The sequence below is a fragment of the Vipera ursinii genome, assembly GCF_947247035.1.
Source record: "Vipera ursinii genome assembly, chromosome: 6".
NCBI classification, from domain to species: Eukaryota; Metazoa; Chordata; class Lepidosauria; order Squamata; family Viperidae; genus Vipera; species Vipera ursinii.
Genome location: NC_139515.1, coordinates 972,150 through 993,935, shown reverse-complemented (window position 1 = coordinate 993,935; position 21,786 = coordinate 972,150). Strand labels below are relative to the sequence as shown.

General features: G+C 44.1%; 1 protein-coding gene across 4 annotated transcripts in view; it reads left to right on the top strand.

Annotated features, from left to right (window-relative positions):
- Positions 1 to 21,584, top strand: part of DUSP16 (dual specificity phosphatase 16) — a 43,596-nt gene extending 22,012 nt beyond the window's left edge. For 3 of the 4 annotated variants that reach the window (XM_083365847.1, XM_083365848.1, XM_083365846.1), the window contains 6 exons: positions 7 to 174; positions 8,024 to 8,069; positions 15,890 to 16,053; positions 16,651 to 16,810; positions 18,690 to 18,813; positions 20,035 to 21,584. In XM_083365847.1, the coding sequence (XP_083221973.1) occupies positions 7 to 174; positions 8,024 to 8,069; positions 15,890 to 16,053; positions 16,651 to 16,810; positions 18,690 to 18,813; positions 20,035 to 21,211 (1,839 nt within the window). In that variant the 3' untranslated portion in view covers positions 21,212 to 21,584. The remainder of the gene's footprint in view (positions 1 to 6; positions 175 to 8,023; positions 8,070 to 15,889; positions 16,054 to 16,650; positions 16,811 to 18,689; positions 18,814 to 20,034) is intronic. The other variant, XM_083365849.1, reaches the window with a different exon arrangement.
- Positions 21,585 to 21,786: the final 202 nt, after the last annotated feature.

The following is a 21,786-nucleotide window of genomic DNA, read 5'->3' as shown; positions in this document are numbered from 1 at the left end:
TCTTAGGTTGAAATCGACGGCAAACAGGAAGTAGTGGTGTACGATCAAAACTCGGCAGATCTGGCTACCATCCCTTCCGATTCCTTCCTGAGTCTGCTGCTGAGAAAACTGGAGGAAAGCTTCAGCTCTGTTCACTTGCTCGCAGGTAGGGTCCGTGGCAGAGCACCTGAGCAGGTACACACGGGGTTACACAGGTCATTCCAAAGAGTAATTGTGCATAACTTCTGGCACCGACCTTGTTTTGCCAAGGCGTGTCCTCGCTTTCTCTTTTCAACTGAAGAAAACGCTAACGTTAGCAAAGTGGACTGTTAAAGCAGTTGAGGAAGAAAATGGGATGGATCTGACTTGGCCTTGCTTGGTATTAGATGCAGCAGATAAAAACTAGGGATCGGCTTTCCATATTCTGTTATTCTACCCTACAGGAATAAAGCAGCGTTTTCTGCTTGTTGACCTGTCCTGTCTCGAAGGGCTGACCTCAATCTCGAGAGCCTCCACACTGCTCTGAATGAAAAATACCGAATCCATTTGAACTTGTCAAATACTTTTGTATGGGGAGGGTGGAATCCAGGAAAATGGTCTCTTTGACAAGCTTTCTTCCTACCTTTGGTAATCTTCTTTGGTCTCGCCCAACTGGCATATTTGCCTGAGCTTTTATTAAGTTTAAATGATTTCTTCCACCAAATTTGTGTTTTGGTATGATTTGTTCTCTATGTATTCTTTTGACTTGTATCTCACCTTTTGACACTTCAAATAGCTGTAGCTTCAGTACAAATCACGCCTACAGTAAAATGATACATTAATGCAGGGTCTTCAAACTTGGCCCTTTTATGACTTGTGGACTTCGACTCCCAGAATTCCTCACCCAGGTACGCGTCAAAGTCCACAAGTCATAAAAGGGCCAAGTTTGAAATCCCCTGCATTAATTTAATGTAATACAGGCAGTCCTCCTTTTACAACCATTCATTTAGTGACTGTTCAAAGGGGGGCACAACGGCTCAGGGGCTAAAGACACTGAGCTTGTCAGCTGGAGACCTAAGCCACACGCAAGGGGGGGGTGTGAGTTCCCCGTTTTTTGCCCCAGCTCTTGGCCAGCTAGTAGTTTGAAAGCACGTAAATGCCAATAAATAGGTACCACTTCAGTGGGAAGGTAACAAGTGTTCTGTGCACCTTTTGTGTATAGCTATGCTGGCCACGTGACCAGAGAAACTGTCTTTGGTCAATGCTGGCTCTCTTGGCCAAGAAGCAGATATGAGCACCATGCCCTAGCCAGGGGTAGGCAAAGCTGGCTCAGGAATTCTGGGAGTTGAAGTCCACGAGTCATAAAAGAGCCAAGGTTGCCTAGCCCTGCCCTAGACTAGTCAGGGATGATGGACAGGGAAACCTTTACCTTTATTCCAGATTCATTCAGTGGCCCTTTGCAGAAAATTGGATGGTGCCGCTATAATACAGTATTTGTCTTTTACGTATTGCCCTGTTAACCGCCCTGAGTCTCTTGAGAGAAGGGCGGTATATAAATTAAATAAATAAATAAATAAATAAATAAATAAATACTGTTAAAAATGGTTCCCTGAATATGCCACAGCCTCTCACACCTGCACCATTCTTTATGAACCAGATACAAGTTGTGGAAAGAGACCCAGAAAAAAATAGGACGGTGGGGGAGATAGGGCAAAAAAACAAAATAGCCATCACCAAGATTTGAGAACAGCATTTTTTTCCTTTTTAAAAAGTATTGGGAAAACTACAGTATTAAGAAAGAAGAAAAACTGTTCTTATCTTTCTTTCTTTAGATTGTGCTAACTGCTAAATGTTGTTTTGAAATGCCGGTTCTAGTGCCCCTGTTTTTAAATTAATGAAGAAACAACCACCCCCAAACTGCAGTGTCAACAACGTTTATCTTTTTCAGTCCAAGGTTGGTGTGTGAAAGGTTCAGCTCTTACCCAAACACTGTACAGATTACAAGGCTGTAAGAAATTAAACACCAGCAACATTTCATTTCCTCCTTGGAATGCCTTGAAAGCAGCTTCCTATTCTTCCCTGGAAGAGTTTTTAAGGCACAGATTAACAAAATCACGTGGCCTGACCTGTGTGTACAGTATTTCTTTGGCTCTTATCTCTGTAATAAGCCTTATCTCGGCAAGCTGATGACAAACTCTTAAAATGTTTGAGTTCAGGGGTCAGTGAGCCGTACAAAAGGCAAAGAATGGAGAAGGTCCAAAGGGTTATCCAGGCTGAGCTGTTGAAAACAAAGTATTTTAGGGCAAAGAAATAGGGTGGGCAAGAAAAGAGCTCGTTCATTAAATGACTTTTTCCTAAAGTTCATGTTCTTTATCTGCTTGGTCTGTGCTGCTGTTTAGTCTAGATAATTTAGGGATATAATTCAGATCATGTGAAGTGTCAATACCACTTTATAATGCTTTGGTAAGGCCACATTTGGAACATTTGCATCTGGTTTTGGTCACCACGATGTAAAAAAGATGTTGAGACTCTGGAAAGAGTGCAGAGAAGAGCAACCAAGACATCAGGGGACTGGAGGCTAAAACATGAAGAACGGTTGCTGCAATTGGGTATGCCTAATCTAATGAAAAGAAGGACGAGGGGGGACATGACAGCAGTCTTCCAGTATCTCAGGGGCTCCCCCAAAGAAGAGGGAGTCAAGCTGTTCTCCAAAGCGCCCGAAGGCAGGACAAGAAGCAACGGATGGAAACTCACCAAGGAGAGAAGCAACCTGGAATTAAGGAGAAACTTCCTGACAGTGAGGACAATTAACCAGTGGAACAACCTGCCTCCAGAAGTTGTGAATGCTCCAACACTGGAAGTTTTTAAGAAGAAAGTAGACAGCGATTGGTCTGAAATGATATAGGATTTCCTGCCTGAGCAGGGTGTTGGACTAGATGACCTCCAAGGTCCCTTCCAACTCTGTTGTTGTTGTTATTCAGCACAGAAGCATGCTGGAAGTGGGTCTGGCCTTGGAATAAGAGTGGTAATATAGACTGAACTTCATCAAATTTGATAGTGAAGTTGATGATGCTATAAAGATCGAATTACAAAGTCTGGAGCTTTGTAGGAGGAGAATCGAGTTAGCCTGTAATGGCAAAACATCAAAAGGATCCAGAAACACCTTTTCTGACTAAGCAAGTTTATTAAAAGGCATATTTGTGAGTTTATGCCTGTTAATCAAATGCCTTGGTCAGAAGAGGTGCTGGCAGGCTCCTTTCAGCAGGAAGCTATGTGATAGCTATGCTGTATTAAATTTGGTATAGTGAGCTTTTCCATGGTATGCTAAATTTTATTTGTCTGTAATTTTTGCTTTACTTGGGGATCACCTCTAATCTAGTCCGACATGTAAACCGCCAGCACCAAAGATTGTAGAATCTGATGATCTTTTGTGATGTATTAACACCTTGAAGAAATTTAGAGAGATGTTATATTTCGCCAAACCCTCTTGTGACTTTTGGTAGAAAAAGCTTGAGTTATTTTTACACATATTTTTTTTCTGCATTATTTCAACTTAAATAAAATCTTTTGAAGGGTCAGGATGGAACAGTTAGTCCAGAAGGAATCAGATTATATCTCTCTGCTGGAATGAATCGTCTCTAAAGTAACAGGAAAATGCGATGCCTTAGTCAAAGAGGAATCAGTTGTGTAGTCTGTGTAAAATCTGCCATTTATTTAAACCAAGTGAAGTCCTGGTGGTTCAATACAAAAAAAAAAACCTAGCATGGCTCCAGTTAGACTCCAAGAATTTGGCCATTAAAAAGATTGAAAGATGAGTAATGATGGGAATCTCGATCCAGATCCCTTAAGAACGATTGGAGATTGGCAAATGTTTCTTGGCTAATTAAGTGCCTTTCTTTCGATTCCCTAACTAATGAGAATATGTAGAAATTGAAACCTTGGAATTTTATGCTAATTGGTGGACTGTTACTTTTTTCCCATGAGATCAAACTAAAATCAGATCTGAGCTCAATAAAGGCAGATTAAGCTGATGTTTTGGGCTGTATGACACATATTTTAACCAGATGCTATCATAGACGTTTCTGGCATTTACTGGAGAGATTGTTCAAAGTCTACCTTGTTCCTTTTCTGACATATTTTTCTGAGATGGATAAATCCAAAGTTCCCACCAGAACTGACTAGCATATAACTTGTCAATTATATTCTGGAGACGAAGAGGCCTAGAATTAGCAGGGTCAGCCCTGTGACTTTTTAAAGATAGCATAAGAATAGCCGTTTCTCAATCCCCTGGCAGTTTTATCAACATATTTCAAAAGCACATCATGCTCAGCATTAATTTTTAAAAATTCTGCTCGGAACATCCCAAAGTTGAATTGTGTTTTTATTTCAGAACTCAGGAGTAACATCAGATATAATACTTGTGCTGGAATGATTAAAAACAAGCTTCGGGGGTTCCTGAGGGAGGGAATCTAACAGACTAAATGAAGTATAACTGGGATAAAATGACTAAGGTGGTTTGCCAAAGCCTGTCTGTATCCCTGCAGTCCAGCAGAAAAACTAATGACTTCCATAAGTTCTGGATAACAGCCTGTTTTGTCTTTCAAGAAAGATTTTTCATAACTTGTAGCTCACGGCTCTCCAAAGTTGGCAACTTTAAGACTTGTGGACTTCAACTCCCAGAATACCTCAGCCAGCCATACTGGCTGGAGAATTCTGGGGTGGGTGGGAGGGTTTCAATCCACAAGTCTTAAAGTTGCCAACTTTGGAGACTCCTGTTTCTTGATTGGGGGGGGGATAATTCTCTATTTTACTTTAAAAAGTACTTTATTTTACTTTTTACTTTGTTTGCCAAGTGCAAACAATTCTTAGAGACAGATGTTCCCAGGGGTTCCTATCCACACATATGTCATGCCCATATCTTTAGATTCTGAATGAGGGTATCTATTTATTTAAATATTTCAACAACCATTTATGTAGTAATCTGGGGGGGGGAAAGTTCTGTTGCCTACCAAGTAGCCTTCACCCAAATTAAGATAAGATAACCTTTATTGTCATTTTTAATGTGGGCACAACAACAGACATCAAAAATGAAATTTAGTTGCCCACTCTCAAAGTGAACACACACATGACACATACCTAAACATACTATATACAACATATACATACAATATACAATATATGTATAGACCTACACCCCTACATATACGTAACATATGAATATGAAGCACTGCCCATCTTGAATATATAACGGAAGGAGCCATTCTGAGATGCTTCCACACACTTGGATATTTCACCAAATCCAAGAGTCAATCAAAACATGCAAGGGATCATCTCTGGGCTTAAGGGAGCATTTTGGAAATAGGTAAGAGAGTGACTATTTTCCATGGGTTATCAGAGAGTGGCCTAGCAAACGTGATTAACTAAGTGGTGAGAAATCAGTAAATAATCAAGAGTAAACAGTCTGGGTCCATTCCAGAATGTAATTTCTCCAAAGGGCCCATCTCTATTGGGTCATTTAAAATTCCTAGACTGAGGTGATGGGACCACATTTAACACTCTTAACGGAAGACGTGGCTGTGCTCAAGTAGCTTATGAGGGTAATAAGCAGCTAGGGTTAAATCATTGGTCCCTTTTTGAGCTTAGGTCACCTTCTAATGAGGACAATCACATTAGTTCAGCATAAGCCATCTTTGTGAAACATCAAGTTTGGATAAATATTTGGTGAAAGAAAGATCAATGTTTTTAACCAATGAGTATTCCACCAGACAAAAAAGTTATGACCCTGAAGATCCATCAAGTGGTTAGAGGTAGTTATTTCTGTCGCTGTCAACACCTTCCGGAGCATGTGGCAAGAGAGAGCAAAGGTGGGATTGTAAATGAAAAAATATTTCTTGGGGGACATGTTCCAGATGTCCATTCTTGCTTTTTGTCCACCTCAGCTGATGGGTTTTCTCCAAAGAGTCTTTTATCAGAACAGGTTGAGGTGGACCTCAGCTAAATTACCTCTCCACTCAAAGTTTTCATTTAGATCCATCTGATCATTTGTGGTTTGTCTTGAATGTGTCAGCAATTAAGGTTAGCGACCAACTTTTCAAATAGATGTTTCCGCCTGCAGACCCAAGCCGTACTCAGACCTGACCTTGGCAGAAGATTTGGGGTCCCTGGCTGGTGGAAGGCAGAACTTCCTTTCCTTCTGTGATAGACTTTCTGCTGTATGATTGAGGAGACATAAGGATTTTCCACAATTGAGGTTATCTCCTTCTATGCCCTCCGTCATGTTTTTAACAAATTCCATCATTTTCCTCTTTTGAATAGTTATGAGCACTGATTATCTTCCTCCCCCACGGGGAAAAGAACATTAGCTCAGCCTGATTGAAAATAATTATGTCTTGTGTCTTCATTTGTTTGTCTTTTCCTGAGAGACTATGCAGTATGTGCTCTTGCTCTCTTTGAGATAAGCTGTTTATGCATCTTTAAAGGCCACAATCCCCCAAAAGAGCTGAACAATCACACTGATTGAAAAAATATCAGCAGTTTTTTATGCCCATTGCAACTAGACTTCCATATGATTTCTTCCAGCCTATCATTGGGGTCTTGGGAGCTGAGATTTAATTACTGTTTATAATGTCATTTCCCTTTGTTGATACTATTCACTGCTATTTTCAAGATCACTGTTTTGGTTAAAAAGAGCCGTTGTTCTTCTGGTGGGCATTAAGACCAACATCAGGAGACTCACTTCAGCTTAGGAAAATGTAATGGTGTGTCGTGTGACTCCCAGTATCATTGTCTTCCTGGTCTGCGCTGAGTTACTTTCCATGACTTCCAAGTTCAAAGGAATTTATCCCTATCTGGTCCTATTTTGCTTGCTTCTCGAACAGTTCCTAAACCCCTGTTCTGCCTTGACATCTCAGTTTAGGATTTAAGCCAATCTATTATAGTACATTAGTAGCCAAGGGTTGGTTATAGATTGAGACCACCATCTGGGCAAGGAGGAAATATTTAGCCCTTCTATCTATGTCAGGCTTGTGGGGGTGGTAACAAAAATAATTTTAAAAAACCCCACATACTCGTCATGAGAAGCTCAGGGCTCTCTCAAAGAAGGCCTGGTCTACCCTCACTTCCTAAATCATTAGATTGGATTAGATTAGATTGGATTAGATCAGATCAGATCAGATCCGATTATTGCTAATCTCCTGTTCAGAGCCTTTGGGAGCCATGTTACCTGAGCTTCTCCTGGCTAAATCGTTCAGCTTCTACTCCTTCTTTAGTTTTGCTACTCATTTGAACCCTTCGGTCCACCCCAATTGTCTGCTGGCTTCCCCTTTTGGACAGCAAGATCTGGAAACTATGTGGACTGGCAATCTGACTGTGGCGTAATTTGGATGAATTCTGCAAAAACAAAGACATTGAAATGAAAAGCTCCAAGACGTATCACAGTGTTTTTGATCTGGGGAGACATCTCTTTGTTTCCGTCGGGGTGGGAGACGCCTGGAGCTGGCTTCTAAAAATTCAAAACATCTGTGCGTAGTAGCTAGAGCAAGAAATGATATTTATTATTCTCTACCACTTCTCTACAACTTATTTCTTTCATGACTAATGGAGGGTAGTAATCAAGTTAACCACCTGATCCACTTCAGGAATGAACTGCTAATACAGGGTCTTCAAACTTGGGCCCTTGATGACTTGTGGACTTCAACTCCCAGAATTTCTCAGCCAGGCACGCGTGCCTGGCTGAGGAATTCTGGGAGTTGAAGTCCACAAGTCATCAAGGGGCCACGTTTGAAGACCCCTGTGCTAATAGTTGGGCTGAGTATTTCATGGCAACACGAGTTTCAAGTGCTTACTCATCTGAAAGTATTATTAAAGTCTATTTTAAAATTGGCCAGTTGGTGACTGTAGAAATAACATTTGAGTCACATTAGTAAGGATTGATTTATTAATGCAAATATAAATTCTGACTGCTGATACGGTGTGTGTGCGTGCCTGAGTTATGTGTGTGTATGGGGCCTAAATTCATTCCGAAGCACATTTATTGGATGTATATTTATTTCTCCTTTCCAAACAGCATCTTCTTAGAAGGACCTCACTTTGCATTTGGGACACTCTGTCAGGTATGGTCGTAAAAATATAACTAAATAGATAAGAATTGATGCTCCAACCATTTTGAATGCACATTGGGGTTAATAATAAGAGAAGTTGGGAAACACGAGTTTAGGGGGCAGAGAAGGTGAAAACAGATACAGATGTTTACGCTTCTTTTTCTCCCATGCTGTTCCTAAGGGATAACTGCTGCCGGTTCTCTACTGTTGAGGATTCCTTGAAAACAAATGGATCTTGAACTTGATCTTGCCCTAGTCCAGGGGTAGGCAACCTCGGCTCTTTTATGACTCATGGACTTCAACTCCCAGAATTCCTGAGTTAGCATGACTCAGGAATTCTGGGAGTTGAAGTCTATGAGTCATAAAAGAGCCGAGGTTGCCTACCCCTTGCCCTAGTCAGAGGGAAAACTTGGGCGTTCATCAGAGTGAGGCTTTGAAACCCACTCCCCAGTTTTTCTCCCCATGCTCAACAGCCAGATCATTAAAGGCTTGGAAAGCCCACAAGCCTAGATTGTGTGTGCAAAGTTACAGGAGGCGTTGGGTTTCTGAAAAACAAAAGCTGTTGGAGTTTTCTTCACCACAAAAGGCTTTTGGCGCCTTGAGTTGGTTTCATGAAACACCCCTCCGAGAATTGCAGCCACAAGTAATAAACTCAACCAGCCAGCGCTGGAAACGCTGCAGGCTGTATTAACAGGGGGAAATATTCAGAAACCACCAACTAAATAAAACAGCTGGAAGTCGGTTAGTGACAGACTAAAGGCCCACGGATTAAGAAAAAAAAAACAACAAAACCCCAAATCTCTGTTTTTACAAATTAATAAAGAGGATCGAGAGTATTCTTGAAGCTCTTGAGTTTAGGTGTCCTGTCCTAAACAAAACGGTGAGACGTAGCTTGACAAAAATGGACATTTTCACCTGTGTTGGGGATGTTCGCTAACATACTCTCCTTGATGGAAAACCAGATGTCTCCAATAAGGTGCAGTTGTCCAGGACATCCTCTGCCACTTTTTGGCATTTCCTTCTGCAAAATTCAACTCTCCTGTAAGTCAGATTCCAATCTTGACAACTTTGTGATCGTAACCGTGTGGTTTTGCTGGGTTGCAGTTTAGGAAATATTAATTTCTACATTACAAAACCTACTACCACAGGACCCCTTCATGGATTACTGCCTTGTCGTGGCGAAGGGGCTTGCGTAATTCAATGAAGCTATGAGCTATGCCGTGCAGGGCCACCCAAGACGGACAGGTCATAGCAGAGAGTTCTGACAAAACGTGATCCACTGGAGAAGGAAATGGCAAACCACTCCAGTATCTTTGCCATGAAAACCCTATGGACAGTACCAAAAGGCAAAACGATATGATGCTGGAAGATGAGCCCCTCAGGTCGGAAGGCGTCCAATATGCTACTGGGGAAGAGCAGAGGGCTAGTACTAGTAGCGCCAGAAAGAATGAAGCGACTGGGCCAAAGCCGAAAGGACGCTCAGCTGTGGATGTGTCTGGTGGTGAAAGGAAAGTCCGATGCTGTAAAGATTTTTTCTCCATAGGAACCTGGAATGTAAGATCCATGAATCAAGGAAAGTTGGACGTGGTCAAACAAGAGATGACAAGACTGAACATTGACATCTTAGGTATCAGCGAACTAAAATGGACAGGAATGGGTGAATTTAATTCAGATGACCATCAGGTATACTACTGCGGGCAAGAATCCCTCAGAAGAAATGGAGTAGCCTTCATAGTCAATAAAAGAGTAGGAAAAGCAATACTGGGATACAATCCTCAAAATGACAGAATGATCTCAGTTCGAATCCAAGGCAAACCATTCAATATCACAGTAGTCCAAGTCTATGCCCCAACCACCAGTGCTGAAGAGGAAGAAATTGACCGGTTCTATGAAGCCCTACAGCACCTTATAGAACTAACACCCAAAAATGATGTCCTTATCATCATGGGGGATTGGAATGCTAAAGTAGGAAGCCAAAAGATAACTGGAATAACAGGCAAGTTTGGCCTTGGAGTACAAAATGAAGCAGGGCACAGGCTGATAGAATTTTGTCAAGAGAATACGATGGTCATAGCAAACACTCTTTTCCAACAACCCAAGAGACGGCTCTACACATGGACATCACCAGACGGTCAACACAGAAATCAGATTGACTATATGCTCTGCAGCCAAAGATGGAGAAGCTCTATACAGTCAGTAAAAACAAGACCAGGAGCTGACTGTGGCTCAGACCATGAGCTTCTCCTTGCAAAGTTTAGGCTTAAACTGAAGAAAGTAGGGAAAAGCACTAGGCCACTCAGGTATGAATTGAATCATATCCCTGTTGAATATACAGTAGAGGTGACAAATAGATTTAAGGAATTAGATCTGATAGACAGAGTGCCTGAAGAACTATGGACAGAGGTTCGCAACATTGTACAACAGGTAGCAACCAAAACCATCCCAAAGAAAAAGAAATGCAAGAAAGCAAAATGGCTGTCTGAGGAAGCTTTGCAAATAGCTGAGGAAAGGAGGGAAGCGAAAGGCAAGGGAGAAAAACATAGATATGCCCAATTGAATGCAGAATTCCAGAGAATAGCTAGAAGAGATAAGAATGCCTTCTTAAATGAACAGTGCAAAGAAATAGAAGAAAACAATAGAATAGGGAGGACCAGAGATCTTTTCAAGAAAATTGGAGAGATGAAGGGAACGTTTAATGCAAAAATGGGCATGATAAGGGACCAAAATGGCAGGGACCTAACAGAGGCAGAAGAGATTAAGAAGAGGTGGCAAAATTACACAGAAGAACTATACAAGAATGAGCTTAACGTCCCAGATAATCACAATGAGGTGGTCACTGACCTCGAGCCAGACATCCTAGAATGTGAAGTGAAGTGGGCCTTAGAAAAGCTGAGCAACAACAAAGCTAGTGGAGGTGACAGTATTCCAGCTGAGCTATTCAAAATCTTAAAAGACAATGCAGTAAAAGTGCTACACTCAATTTGCCAGCAAATTTGGAAAACTCAACAGTGGCCACAGGATTGGAAAAGATCAGTTTACATTCCAATTCCAAAGAAAGGCAGTGCCAAAGAATGTTCAAACTATCGCACCATTGCACTCATTTCTCATGCTAGTAAAGTCATGCTTAAAATCCTACAAGCTAGACTTCAGCAGTATGTGGATCGAGAACTACCAGAAGTACAGGCAGGATTTCGAAGAGGCAGAGGAACTAGAGATCAAATTGCCAACATACGCTGGATCATGGAGAAAGCTAGGGAATTCCAGAAAAACATCTACTTCTGCTTCATTGACTATGCTAAAGCCTTTGATTGTGTGGATCATAACAAACTGTGGCAAGTTCTTAAAGAGATGGGAGTACCAGACCATCTTATTTGTCTCTTGAGAAACCTATATGCGGGTCAAGAAGCAACAGTGAGAACTGGACATGGAACCACTGATTGGTTCAAAATTGGGAAAGGAGTCCGGCAAGGCTGTATACTGTCGCCCTGCCTATTTAACTTATATGCAGAGCACATCATGAGAAAGGCAGGGCTATATGAATCAAAAGTTGGAATTAAGATTGCCGGAAGAAATATCAACAACCTAAGATACGCAGATGATACCACTCTAATGGCAGAAAGTGAAGAAGAACTAAAGAGCCTCTTGTTGCGGGTGAAGAAGGAGAGTGCAAAACTTGGGTTGAAACTTAACATTAAGAAAACCAAGATCATGGCATCTGGCCCTCTCAATTCCTGGCAAATAGATGGGGAAGAAATGGAGGTAGTGACAGATTTTATTTTCCTGGGCTCCAAGATCACTGCAGATGGGGACTGTAGCCAAGAAATTAAAAGACGCTTGCTCCTGGGGAGGAAAGCCATGGCAAATCTAGACAGCACACTAAAAAGCAGAGACATCACCCTGTCAACAAAAGTGCGTATAGTCAAGGCTATGGTCTTCCCAGTTGCAATGTATGGCAGTGAAAGTTGGACCATAAGAAAGGCTGAGCGCCAAAGAATTGAGGCCTTTGAACTATGGTGCTGGAGAAGACTCCTGCGAGTCCCTTGGACTGCAAAGCGATCAAACCGGTCAGTCCTAGAGGAGATCAATCCCGACTGCTCTTTAGAAGGCCAGATCCTGAAGCTAAAACTCAAATACTTTGGCCACCTAATGAGAAGGAAAGACTCACTGGAGAAAAGCCTAATGCTGGGAAAGATCGAGGGCAATAGAAGAAGGGGGCGACAGAGAATGAGGTGGCTGGATGGAGTCACTGAAGCAGTAGGCATGAGCTTAAATGGACTCCAGAAGATGGTAGAGGACAGGAAGGCCTGGAGGAACATTGTCCATAGGGTCGCGATGGGTCGGACACGACTTCGCAGCTAACAACAACAACAACAACAACTACCACAGGAAGTAACGCAACAATAGTACTAGTTACTACTCTATGCCTGCTCACGATGTCTGTATAATAAAATATGAAAAAGGCAAGAAACCAACAAATGCTTACTGTGTACGGTAACAATTAAAATAAAAAAGATCGATGCTACAAAATTGAATTTTAACAGGTAAATTGGTAGACGAGGAGCAGTAAGCAAGGTTGATCCCTGAAAAAGTAGGAAAAGTGTGGGTGAAAAGTGTGGCTAACTGAGTGAGAGCCTGAAATTCTAAACAGGGTTTATTTGTTTAATGTATTTCTAGGCTTCTTCTTAGGCCAAGCCGTCTTGAAGACGAGCCCAGTAATTCGGGGATGTTGCAGGAGTCACCAGTCTCCATCGGATATCTGAGTGACTTCTGTGACCATCAGACCTCGTTCTGTAGACCTACGGAGGAGGACAGGAATAGCCTAGCCCTGGGGTCCCCAACCTTGGCCACTCCCAGAATTCCCAAGCCAGCGGGATGGGGAATTCTGGGAGTTGAAGTCCACAGGTCTTAAAGTGGCCAAGGTTGGGGACTCCTGGGCTAGCCAACTAGAGCACCGTGATTTCCCATCATAAGCAAAGCCAGCCAAAATGTTTTGAAATTTTGGTAATTATGTCAGGCACATTTGGGCTCGTGTTTCTCCAGTGACTTGCTCTGGCTCTGTCATCATCCAGAATTCCCTTTTTGTTTGGATGGCCCACTCCGAGCCCACTCTCTGGAGGGCTCCAATTAGCCAAACCACAGGGGACTGGAAGGTAGCCCACCGTGGGAAAGGGTAGTATCTGTCCATGCCTATTGTCTCCCTAAACTGCAAGGGGAAAATGTGGTTCAGTTGTTCCGAACTTCTTCACCTGACAGACAGCGTTATCACCGGGCGTGTTTCTTACTTAAATTCTTGTAAGGCAGGGGTCTTCAAACTTGGCCCTTTGATGACTTGTGGACTTCAACTCCCAGAATTCCTCAGCCAGACTGTCTGAGGAATTCTGGGAGTTGAAGTCCACAAGTCATCAAAGGGCCAAGTTTGAAGACCCCTGTTGTAAGATCATGTTTGTTTCAACAGTGATGGTACATTCCCAAATTGTTTTCAATTTTTCCAAGTGCGGTGTGTTTTTCAAGGTCTTTCGCCTTGACTTTATATGTTCAAAATATGTAAGCTTGAGTTTTCTTCTAGTGCTTCTGGCGAGCTATCTACATTTATTTTATCTATTATTTGTTCTTGTTCAGTCTGTGTTCCCAGCAATATTCCCCAGTATCACAATAGACAACCAGTTGTTCTGCACTCAGCCCTTTCCGATGGTTCATTTTTCATGGCCGTAACTATCACCGGGAGGGCCAAGGCCTTGATAAAATGGATCTTTCCTATCGGAGTGCTGTTTTCTGCGCTTCAGTATTTTGTCTAGATCTGCCAAAGTCTTTGTCCTAAAAAGCAGACTTTTTTTTCCCCCATGACCACTCAGCATCCCTACAAAATTTTGGGCTAAAGTTTGCTGCCTCCATTCTTCCTCTGTATGGATGGTCATTGTCCACGGATACAACCTTAGTTTGTTTGGGATAAAGATTAAGCAGCAGACCATCTTTTACCAACTGTATCTTTTCACCGTTGACAAAGAGATTCTTGAAGGCTGCCCCAGTTCCAGCCATTGGAGAGCTCTCCGCTGCACAGCTGAGGTTGTTAATACATCTTGCAACCTTTTAAATTCCAATTCCTCTTCCTTCTACCCAGGGGTCTTCAGACGTGGCCCTTTTATGACCTGCTCAGGAATTCTGGGAGTTGAAGTCCACAGTCATAAAAGAGCCAAGGTTGCCTGCTCCAGATAAGTGTGATAGATGACAATTCTGAACTCAGATTGGAGTCCTAAAGCAACCTTGTAGTTAACTCGCCCAATTCCCACATTGTATGTGGTGAAATTGTTTCTCTTTAAGAGTAAACAAAATTACTCCCCAATCCTTATCTACAAAATTATTTTGCTATAATAATCTGTCTTTGTCCTTTTGTATATCTCCCCTTTTACTGGTCCCCTAACTCTCCCCACGGCCTGGTTTTCCAGCTGCTTCCCTTAAGGCCAGAGTCACAGAGCAGCAAGCAGGCATTTCACGACTTGTCGTAAGATGGAATTTCTGGAGCATCGTTGCATCTTTTCACTGTTCTGCAATATTGGCCAAGCTTGGCCTGTAGGTGTGCAGTGCTGCAAATCACAGCCTACGTTGCTGTTTCGTAATACTCAGGATTACAGAGATTCCTGGGATGGACAGCTTTGCCCCAGTGAACTGAACTGAAGGGTGTGAAGGAAGTCGGAGGCAGGAGCTTCGTTTCCATAGAGATCTTTTCGGTGATCGTGGCTTCAAGCACGGACGAAGAGGCTTTTGCATTGTTTGGTACAGTCGTTGATTTTCCTTCATCAAGAGCAGAAATTTGCAGAGACAAAAGAAGTGGAAGAGAATCACCAAGTAATCTTTTGCTGCTGGATTCCCTGAGCGTGCACAGATTTCGCTTATTTATTCTTCCCGTTTGTTCTCTGCATGTCTGGGGAGGAAGCTATTGAAGAGCATCTACAATTTCTATTAAATAATGACCTCCTTGCATTCGTGCTGGTATAATATTTTAGCCAGCAAGCGACTGTGAATTAGAAAATATGATTTTGGGGTGAGGGGGAGGATTGATCATTCTGCTATATTAGAAAGAACCTGTTGTTTCAACAATTCTTTCCTTCTTTATTTTCTACACCATAAATTTGAACAGCGGTTCAAGGCTGTCAGTCTCATTCTTGCAAGAACTGGTTTTGTAAATATTTGCATCAAAGTCTGAGCTGGGTAGCCACAGACTTCTAAATGTAAGAAAATTGGGACCCACAGAAGTAACTACATATTGATGCATACCGTAGTAGATGCACGGAATAAGCCATAACAACATTGTAGGCACCAAAATGTACATAATCTGTATCATGCATCTGGTGACATCGTAACAGAATTGACAGTGCTGAATACGAGTTCTCCTGTAGATGAATGGAACTTGCAGTGTGCATATATATCATTGCCAATCAAAAACATGTTGCACAATTGTAAAGAATTTGGGGAGCTGGTTGTTGAGAGACAAACTGTCAAAGGGAGGAGAGAACCAAAGTCTCCTTGAATTTTGTGTGAATTTTGTAGTTAGAGGGACTTTTCAAGAAGTTCTTGTTGAAGTGGCAAGGGCTTCCATTTGTGTTTGGGAAGATTTTGCTCTTTCTTGATGTAAAAGTGTTTTTCTGGAGGATGCATTTCCGTGTGGTTTTGCTTTTTCAGCTGCCTTGAAGATAAAAGCAAAAAAAAAAAGTGTTGGGAGAAGAAACGCTGAGGCCAGGCTGAACCTCATTAGCAAATTAGGGAAGTGATTTGAGTTGGATGTTGCTGATACTATTTGAAATGAAATTGGAAAACTCTGCGCTTCTTTGTTCCAGGTGGATTTGCTGAATTTTCCAATTGTTTCCCTGGCCTTTGCGAAGGAAAATCAATCCTGGTGCCTTCCTGCATCTCTCAGCCTTGCTTACCGGTTTCCAGCACGGGCCCCACCCGGATCCTCCCCCACCTGTATCTGGGGTGCCAAAGAGATGTCCTCAACAAGGTAGGCAGGCACCGGGATGGGGAGACATCAGCGTGCCCTCGAGCCCCATAGCGAACAGGGCAGCAGGGCGAGGCTTCATCAGCACCCTAAACACTTGGCAAATTGAGGCCATCCTTGGTTATAGGGAACGCAAACTCCAGGAAGACACAGCACTGGATCATGTAGGATGTCTCTCTGTTGCCCCTCTCACTTGAGTAGGGTGGACACACTTTGGATCCCTTCCCTGAAACAGTGTAATCTGGTGGGAACTGCCAAGCCTTCCTATTAGTCAGGGGGTCTTCAAACATGGCCCTTTTATGACTTGTGGACGCTGGCTGTGGAATTCTTGCAGTTGAAGTCCACAAGTCATAAAAGGGCCAAGTTTGAAGACCCCTGCCTTACAAGAATTTAAGATTTAAGATCCCTAGTATTAGTCACGCCTCCCCCCCTCTTCCCATGTTCATTTGTCCCCAACGCAGGTGACCTTTGGAAGGCTTTAAGGGGGGGGCAGTTTCTCCAAGCACCGTGGCTTGGATGAGGAATCTCCCATCTCCGGAGAGCAGGGATGTGAGCCGGGTGAAAATAAAAGTTATTTATGAGTAAGACTTCTTTTCACAGGAGCTAATGCAACAGAACGAGATTGGCTACGTCTTAAACGCCAGCAACACGTGTCCCAAACCCGACTTCATCCCAGAGTCCCACTTCTTAAGGGTGCCGGTGAACGACAGCTTCTGCGAGAAAATCTTCCCTTGGCTGGACAAGTCCGTGGACTTCATAGGTAAAGGTCTGAGTTAAGCAGGGGTCTCTTTGCCACTCCAAGAACGCATTTCCACCCCGTTTCCAGGTGTAGGTTTCTAGGGATTGAGAAAGGGCTCCCACCTCAGGAGCAGCAAGGACATTAAGGAAAGGTCAAGAGGCAAGCCCAGTGGCTTTTTTTAGCCACCACTCCTTTTTAAAGCTTCAGTTAGTTGGGTCTTTCCCATGTGCCTGCTTTCCTTAAAATGCTGAGTTGATATATGATCACAGGAAAAACATGTTTGGTTTTGAGGAGTGCCTTGGATTACCTTTTGAACATGATAAGTTCCTTCTTCTCCAATTCCCGCCATTTTCTCAGGGAAGGTTTTACAGCTAATTTGTTAAAGTGTTAACATAGAAGAGTGAACATAGGGGTGTCAACCATCTTGGCTCTTTGGATCACACCTTGCAAGTACCCCTGGATAAAAGGGAGATTCTGTCTAGATCAGGGGTAGGCAACCTTGGCTCTTTTATGACTCGTGGACTTCAACTCCCAGAATTCCTCAGCCAGCGTGGCTCAGCTTGGAAACCTCTCCCTTTCCCCTCAGCGTGGCTGACTGAGGAATTCTGGGAGTTGAAGTCCACGAGCCATAAAAGAGCCAAGGTTGCCTACCCCTGGACTGTGTTCCCATCAGATTTGCTGAGACTTTGTGGCATGAGATAGTTAAAATTTGGGGCGAAACACAAACAATATGTCCAGTCTGCTATGCTCTTGATGAGGTCTCTTGTCTAAAATGAGAATGTTGCTTTATAGTCCTTCTACAGAGAAAGTATGCAGATAGTCCTATATATATATAAAGAAATCGTTTTGTTTTTATATAGTCAATGTTTGCAGGAACTGGTTATGTCTAGTCTAACAAAGAGAAGGAGTAGGGGGGTGGCATAGCAGTCTTCCAATATTTGAGGGGCTCCACGAAGAAGAGGAGGGGGTCAGTCTATTCTCCAAAGCACCTGAGGGCAGGAGGAGAAGCCACGGATAGAAACTCATCAAGGAGAGGAGCAACCTGGAACTAAGGAGGAATTTCCTGACAGTTAGAACAATTAATCAGTGGAACAACCTGCCTCCAGAAGTTGTGGGTGCTCCATCACTGGAGGCTTTTAAGAACTGAGCAGCCATTTGTCTTCTGCCTAACTAGGAGGTTGGACTAGAAGACCTCCAAGGTCCCTTCCAACTCTGTTAATTTTGTATTCTGCTTTACAAAACTATTAGCTGCAGAAGAAATATGGGTGAGTAAGGAGGACTAGCCAACCTTTCATTACTCACAAGGGCCTGGATTAGCTTTCTATACAGTATTATCAGTAATCTTTAATCACTGCCTGTGTCAATTGCCCCTCTGTTTTCACCTCCCCAATCTTGCTCCTCACTGACAGCTCTGAAAACCACTCCTGCACTTACATTTGATCTTGCAAACTGGATCTGGAGCCCAAGTGTGCATAGGCAGCTCAGCCCAGTGGACAATAATTCATAATAAAATGGACATTTTAAACACATTTGGGGGGTGGGGCGGGGAAAACCCTGTGATTTGATGCAAGATGCAACTGACCGTATCCACCGATATGAAAACACAGCTGTTTTAAGTGCAGCATTTCAATTGATAAAATGGCCCAGTGGTCTTCAAACTCGGCCCTTTGATGACTCGTGGACTTCAACTCCCAGAATTCCTCAGCCAAGCATGCTGGCTGAGGAATCCTGGGAGTTGAAGTCCACGAGTCATCAAAGGGCCGAGTTTGAAGACCCCTGAAATAGCTCCTCTCTCTACTTCTCCCACCAAGGAGGATGATTCTGATTATCTGTGTGCTTCTGATTTTCCTCCTCTTTGGAGTATCCCAGATTGATTTTTGTTTCTCTTTGCTTGCCACAGAAAAAGCAAAAGCTTCAAACGGTTGTGTCCTAGTCCACTGTTTAGCTGGAATATCCCGCTCAGCCACAATTGCCATTGCCTATATAATGAAAAGGATGGATATGTCCTTAGATGAGGCCTACAGGTAAGGAAGGGGGAAAAAAGAGCTCTTTTCATCCTGAAGAAACTCATCCAGGCAGGTGGGACTTAACTATTTCCAGCATCCTGGTTGGAAAAATGGCTTCCATGCGGCCAGGGCAGGTCAGTTGCAGAAGGCCGGGAGTGGACATGGCAGAAAGGGACTCCCATTTCTCATTCATTAAGAGTGGCACGATCCCTGGATTTCCTACGAACCTTTGGCGGATTACAGCTCAGATTTGTAATCTACCCTACTGTGCCACTATTTATTGTGTGTGAACTGACAGATAGGTAGGTAGGTAGGTAGTAGAGATATAGACAGACATAGACAGATATAATGTATGGCAGTGAAAGCTGGACCATAAAAAAGGCCGAGCGCCAAAGAATTGAGGCCTTTGAACTCTGGTGCTGGAGAAGACTCCTGCGAGTCCCTTGGACTGCAAGGCGATCAAACCGGTCAGTCCTAGAGGAGATCGACCCTGGCTGCTCTTTAGAAGGCCAGATCCTGAAGCGGAAACTCAAATACTTTGGCCACTTAATGAGGAGGAAGGACTCCCTGGAGAAGAGCCTCATGCTGGGAAAGATTGAGGGCAAGAGAAGAAGGGGACGACAGAGAATGAGGTGGCTGGATGGAGGCCTGAGCTTAAATGGACTCCAGAAGATGGTAGAGGACAGGGAGGCCTGGAGGAACGTTTTCCATGGGGTCGCGAGGGTTCGGACACGACTTTGCAACTAACAACAAAAGACAGATATAGATTCATAAAGCTATAGACAATAGAGAGACAGAGGCAGACGGATAGTAGATACATATATATATACATATAGTCACAGATATAGATTCATAGAGATGATAGAGCTATAGATAATAGAGATAGGATAGATAGGTAGATGCAGATGATAGTCGATAGATAGATGACAGACTTGGGTATATGCTAAATGATTCATAAAAGACTGATTTGGAAGAAGAGTTGCAATGAGAGCAAAGAGCCAGGCATGCAATTTCCAGATCATTATTTAAGGAAGCAGAGCCTACGTGGAGGGTCAAAGGTGACTTTGCTTTAAAAGAAGGGTGTGTTTTAAATAGCTGCACAATGGGTGACCTTAGATTGCCTTGGAAAGTAACGCTGGCAGCCTAGCCAACCTCACTGAATATTTTGTATGCACAATTCGAGCCTTGAGCTCAAGGTCCATTGGCTGAATGCCCTTTTCCTTTTGAAATCCCACTTAGGTTTGTGAAAGAGAAGAGGCCCACCGTTTCTCCCAACTTCAACTTCCTCGGTCAGCTTCTGGACTTTGAAAAGAAGATCAAGAGCCAGGCGGGCGGCGGTGGGCTGGTTAGCAAGCTCAAGCTTTTGCATTTGGAAAATGGCAGCAGCAACCACGGCGCAGGCGGTGGGCCCCCCGCCATCCTGCGGGCCTCTTCTCTGCTCGGTGCTTCCTGTGCCTCGGAGAACGCGGAGCAGAATCCCCTCCAGCCAGGAAACCCAGCGGCTGCCCCCCCCTCTCTGCCCCCCGCAGAGGGCGGCTCCTCGGTGCAAGGCAGAACCGGACTAAACAGCCCCTCCTCTGACAAAGTAGAAGACAGCAACCGACTGAAGCGCTCCTTCTCCCTCGACATCAAGTCCGTCTCTTGCGCCACCAGCCAGGCCGCTTCGGGACCGGCGGCCCCCTCCCTGGGAGAGGACATGCTGGAGTACTACAAGCACCCGGCCACTTTGGAAGCGGGCAGCAAATTGTGCCAGTTCTCTCCGGTCCAGGAGGTTTCCGAACAGACGCCCGAGGGCAGCCCTGCGAAGGAACGGGCCACGCTCCCGGAGAAGCCCCAGCAGGGCCGGCAGCCGGACAGCCAGGGCAAGCGGCAGCATTTGGGCAGGGCCGGCTGTCCCGCTCAGAGGTCAACCTTGTACCCGTTGCATCGAAGTGGCAGCGTGGAAGATAACTACAGGGCCAACTTCCTCTTCGGCCTTTCCACCAGTCAGCAGCACCTGGCCCAGTCTGCTGCCGGGCTGGGTCTGAAAGGCTGGCATTCGGACATCTTGTCCCCCCAAACCTCCGCGGCTTCCCTGGCCGGCAGCTGGTACTTCACTGCCGACCCCTCCCATATTTATTCCGCTTCCGCCATCTACGGGGGGAGCGCCGCTTACTCGGCCTTCAGCTGCAGCCAGCTGCCCACGGGAGGCGAGCAGGCGCACGGCGTGCGGCGGAGAGAGAAGCACGGCGAGCGAGGCGACTCCCGGCGCAGTTGGCACGAGGAGAGCCCTTTTGAGAAGCAGTTCAAGCGGAGGAGCTGCCAGATGGAATTTGGGGAGAGTATCATGTCGGAGAACAGGTCCCGAGAGGAGCTTGGGAAAATGGGCAGCCAATCCAGCTTTTCGGGCAGCATGGAAATTATTGAAGTCTCTTGACTCTCGTCGACGACTTTTTTCCCCTCCCCATTCCTTCTTCTTTCCCAATTTTCTACGAAACAATTCCCTGTAAATCTGAAATTTCAGAATACTGTTCAGCTTCAGTATGGATGAAATGAACAAAATCGGTTGTGCGTGCGTGCGGGTGTGGCTTTGTGCGTGCGCGTGCACACACACAGGCCCGTGAGTGTATTCGAGAGAGATTAAATGGTAAATTTAATTTTTGAAATAGACAATCAGCTCTTTTCTTGCCTTGCACGTTCTCATCACCTTAAGGCAGGAAAAAATTGCAGTTATTCTCCTAAGTTTCCCTTAACAGATGAAGCAGAGGCTGGCACAGTTGCCCATCCTTGTTGTCTTTCATGAATCGGCCTTTGTTAAGCGGACTGAAGTTTTGATTGAAAGGTGTGACTGAAAACGGAGTTTGTGCCCTCTGCTGCTGTAAGTTTTTTCAAGAAACACGTCTGAACGAAGCTTCTCGGTCGTCCGGGTGGCGTTGTCTGGAAACTGGCCTTGTTTTCTTTTTGGCCTGAAACATTTCGCACTTCGGAAGCTACTTGGATAAGCCGCGAAAC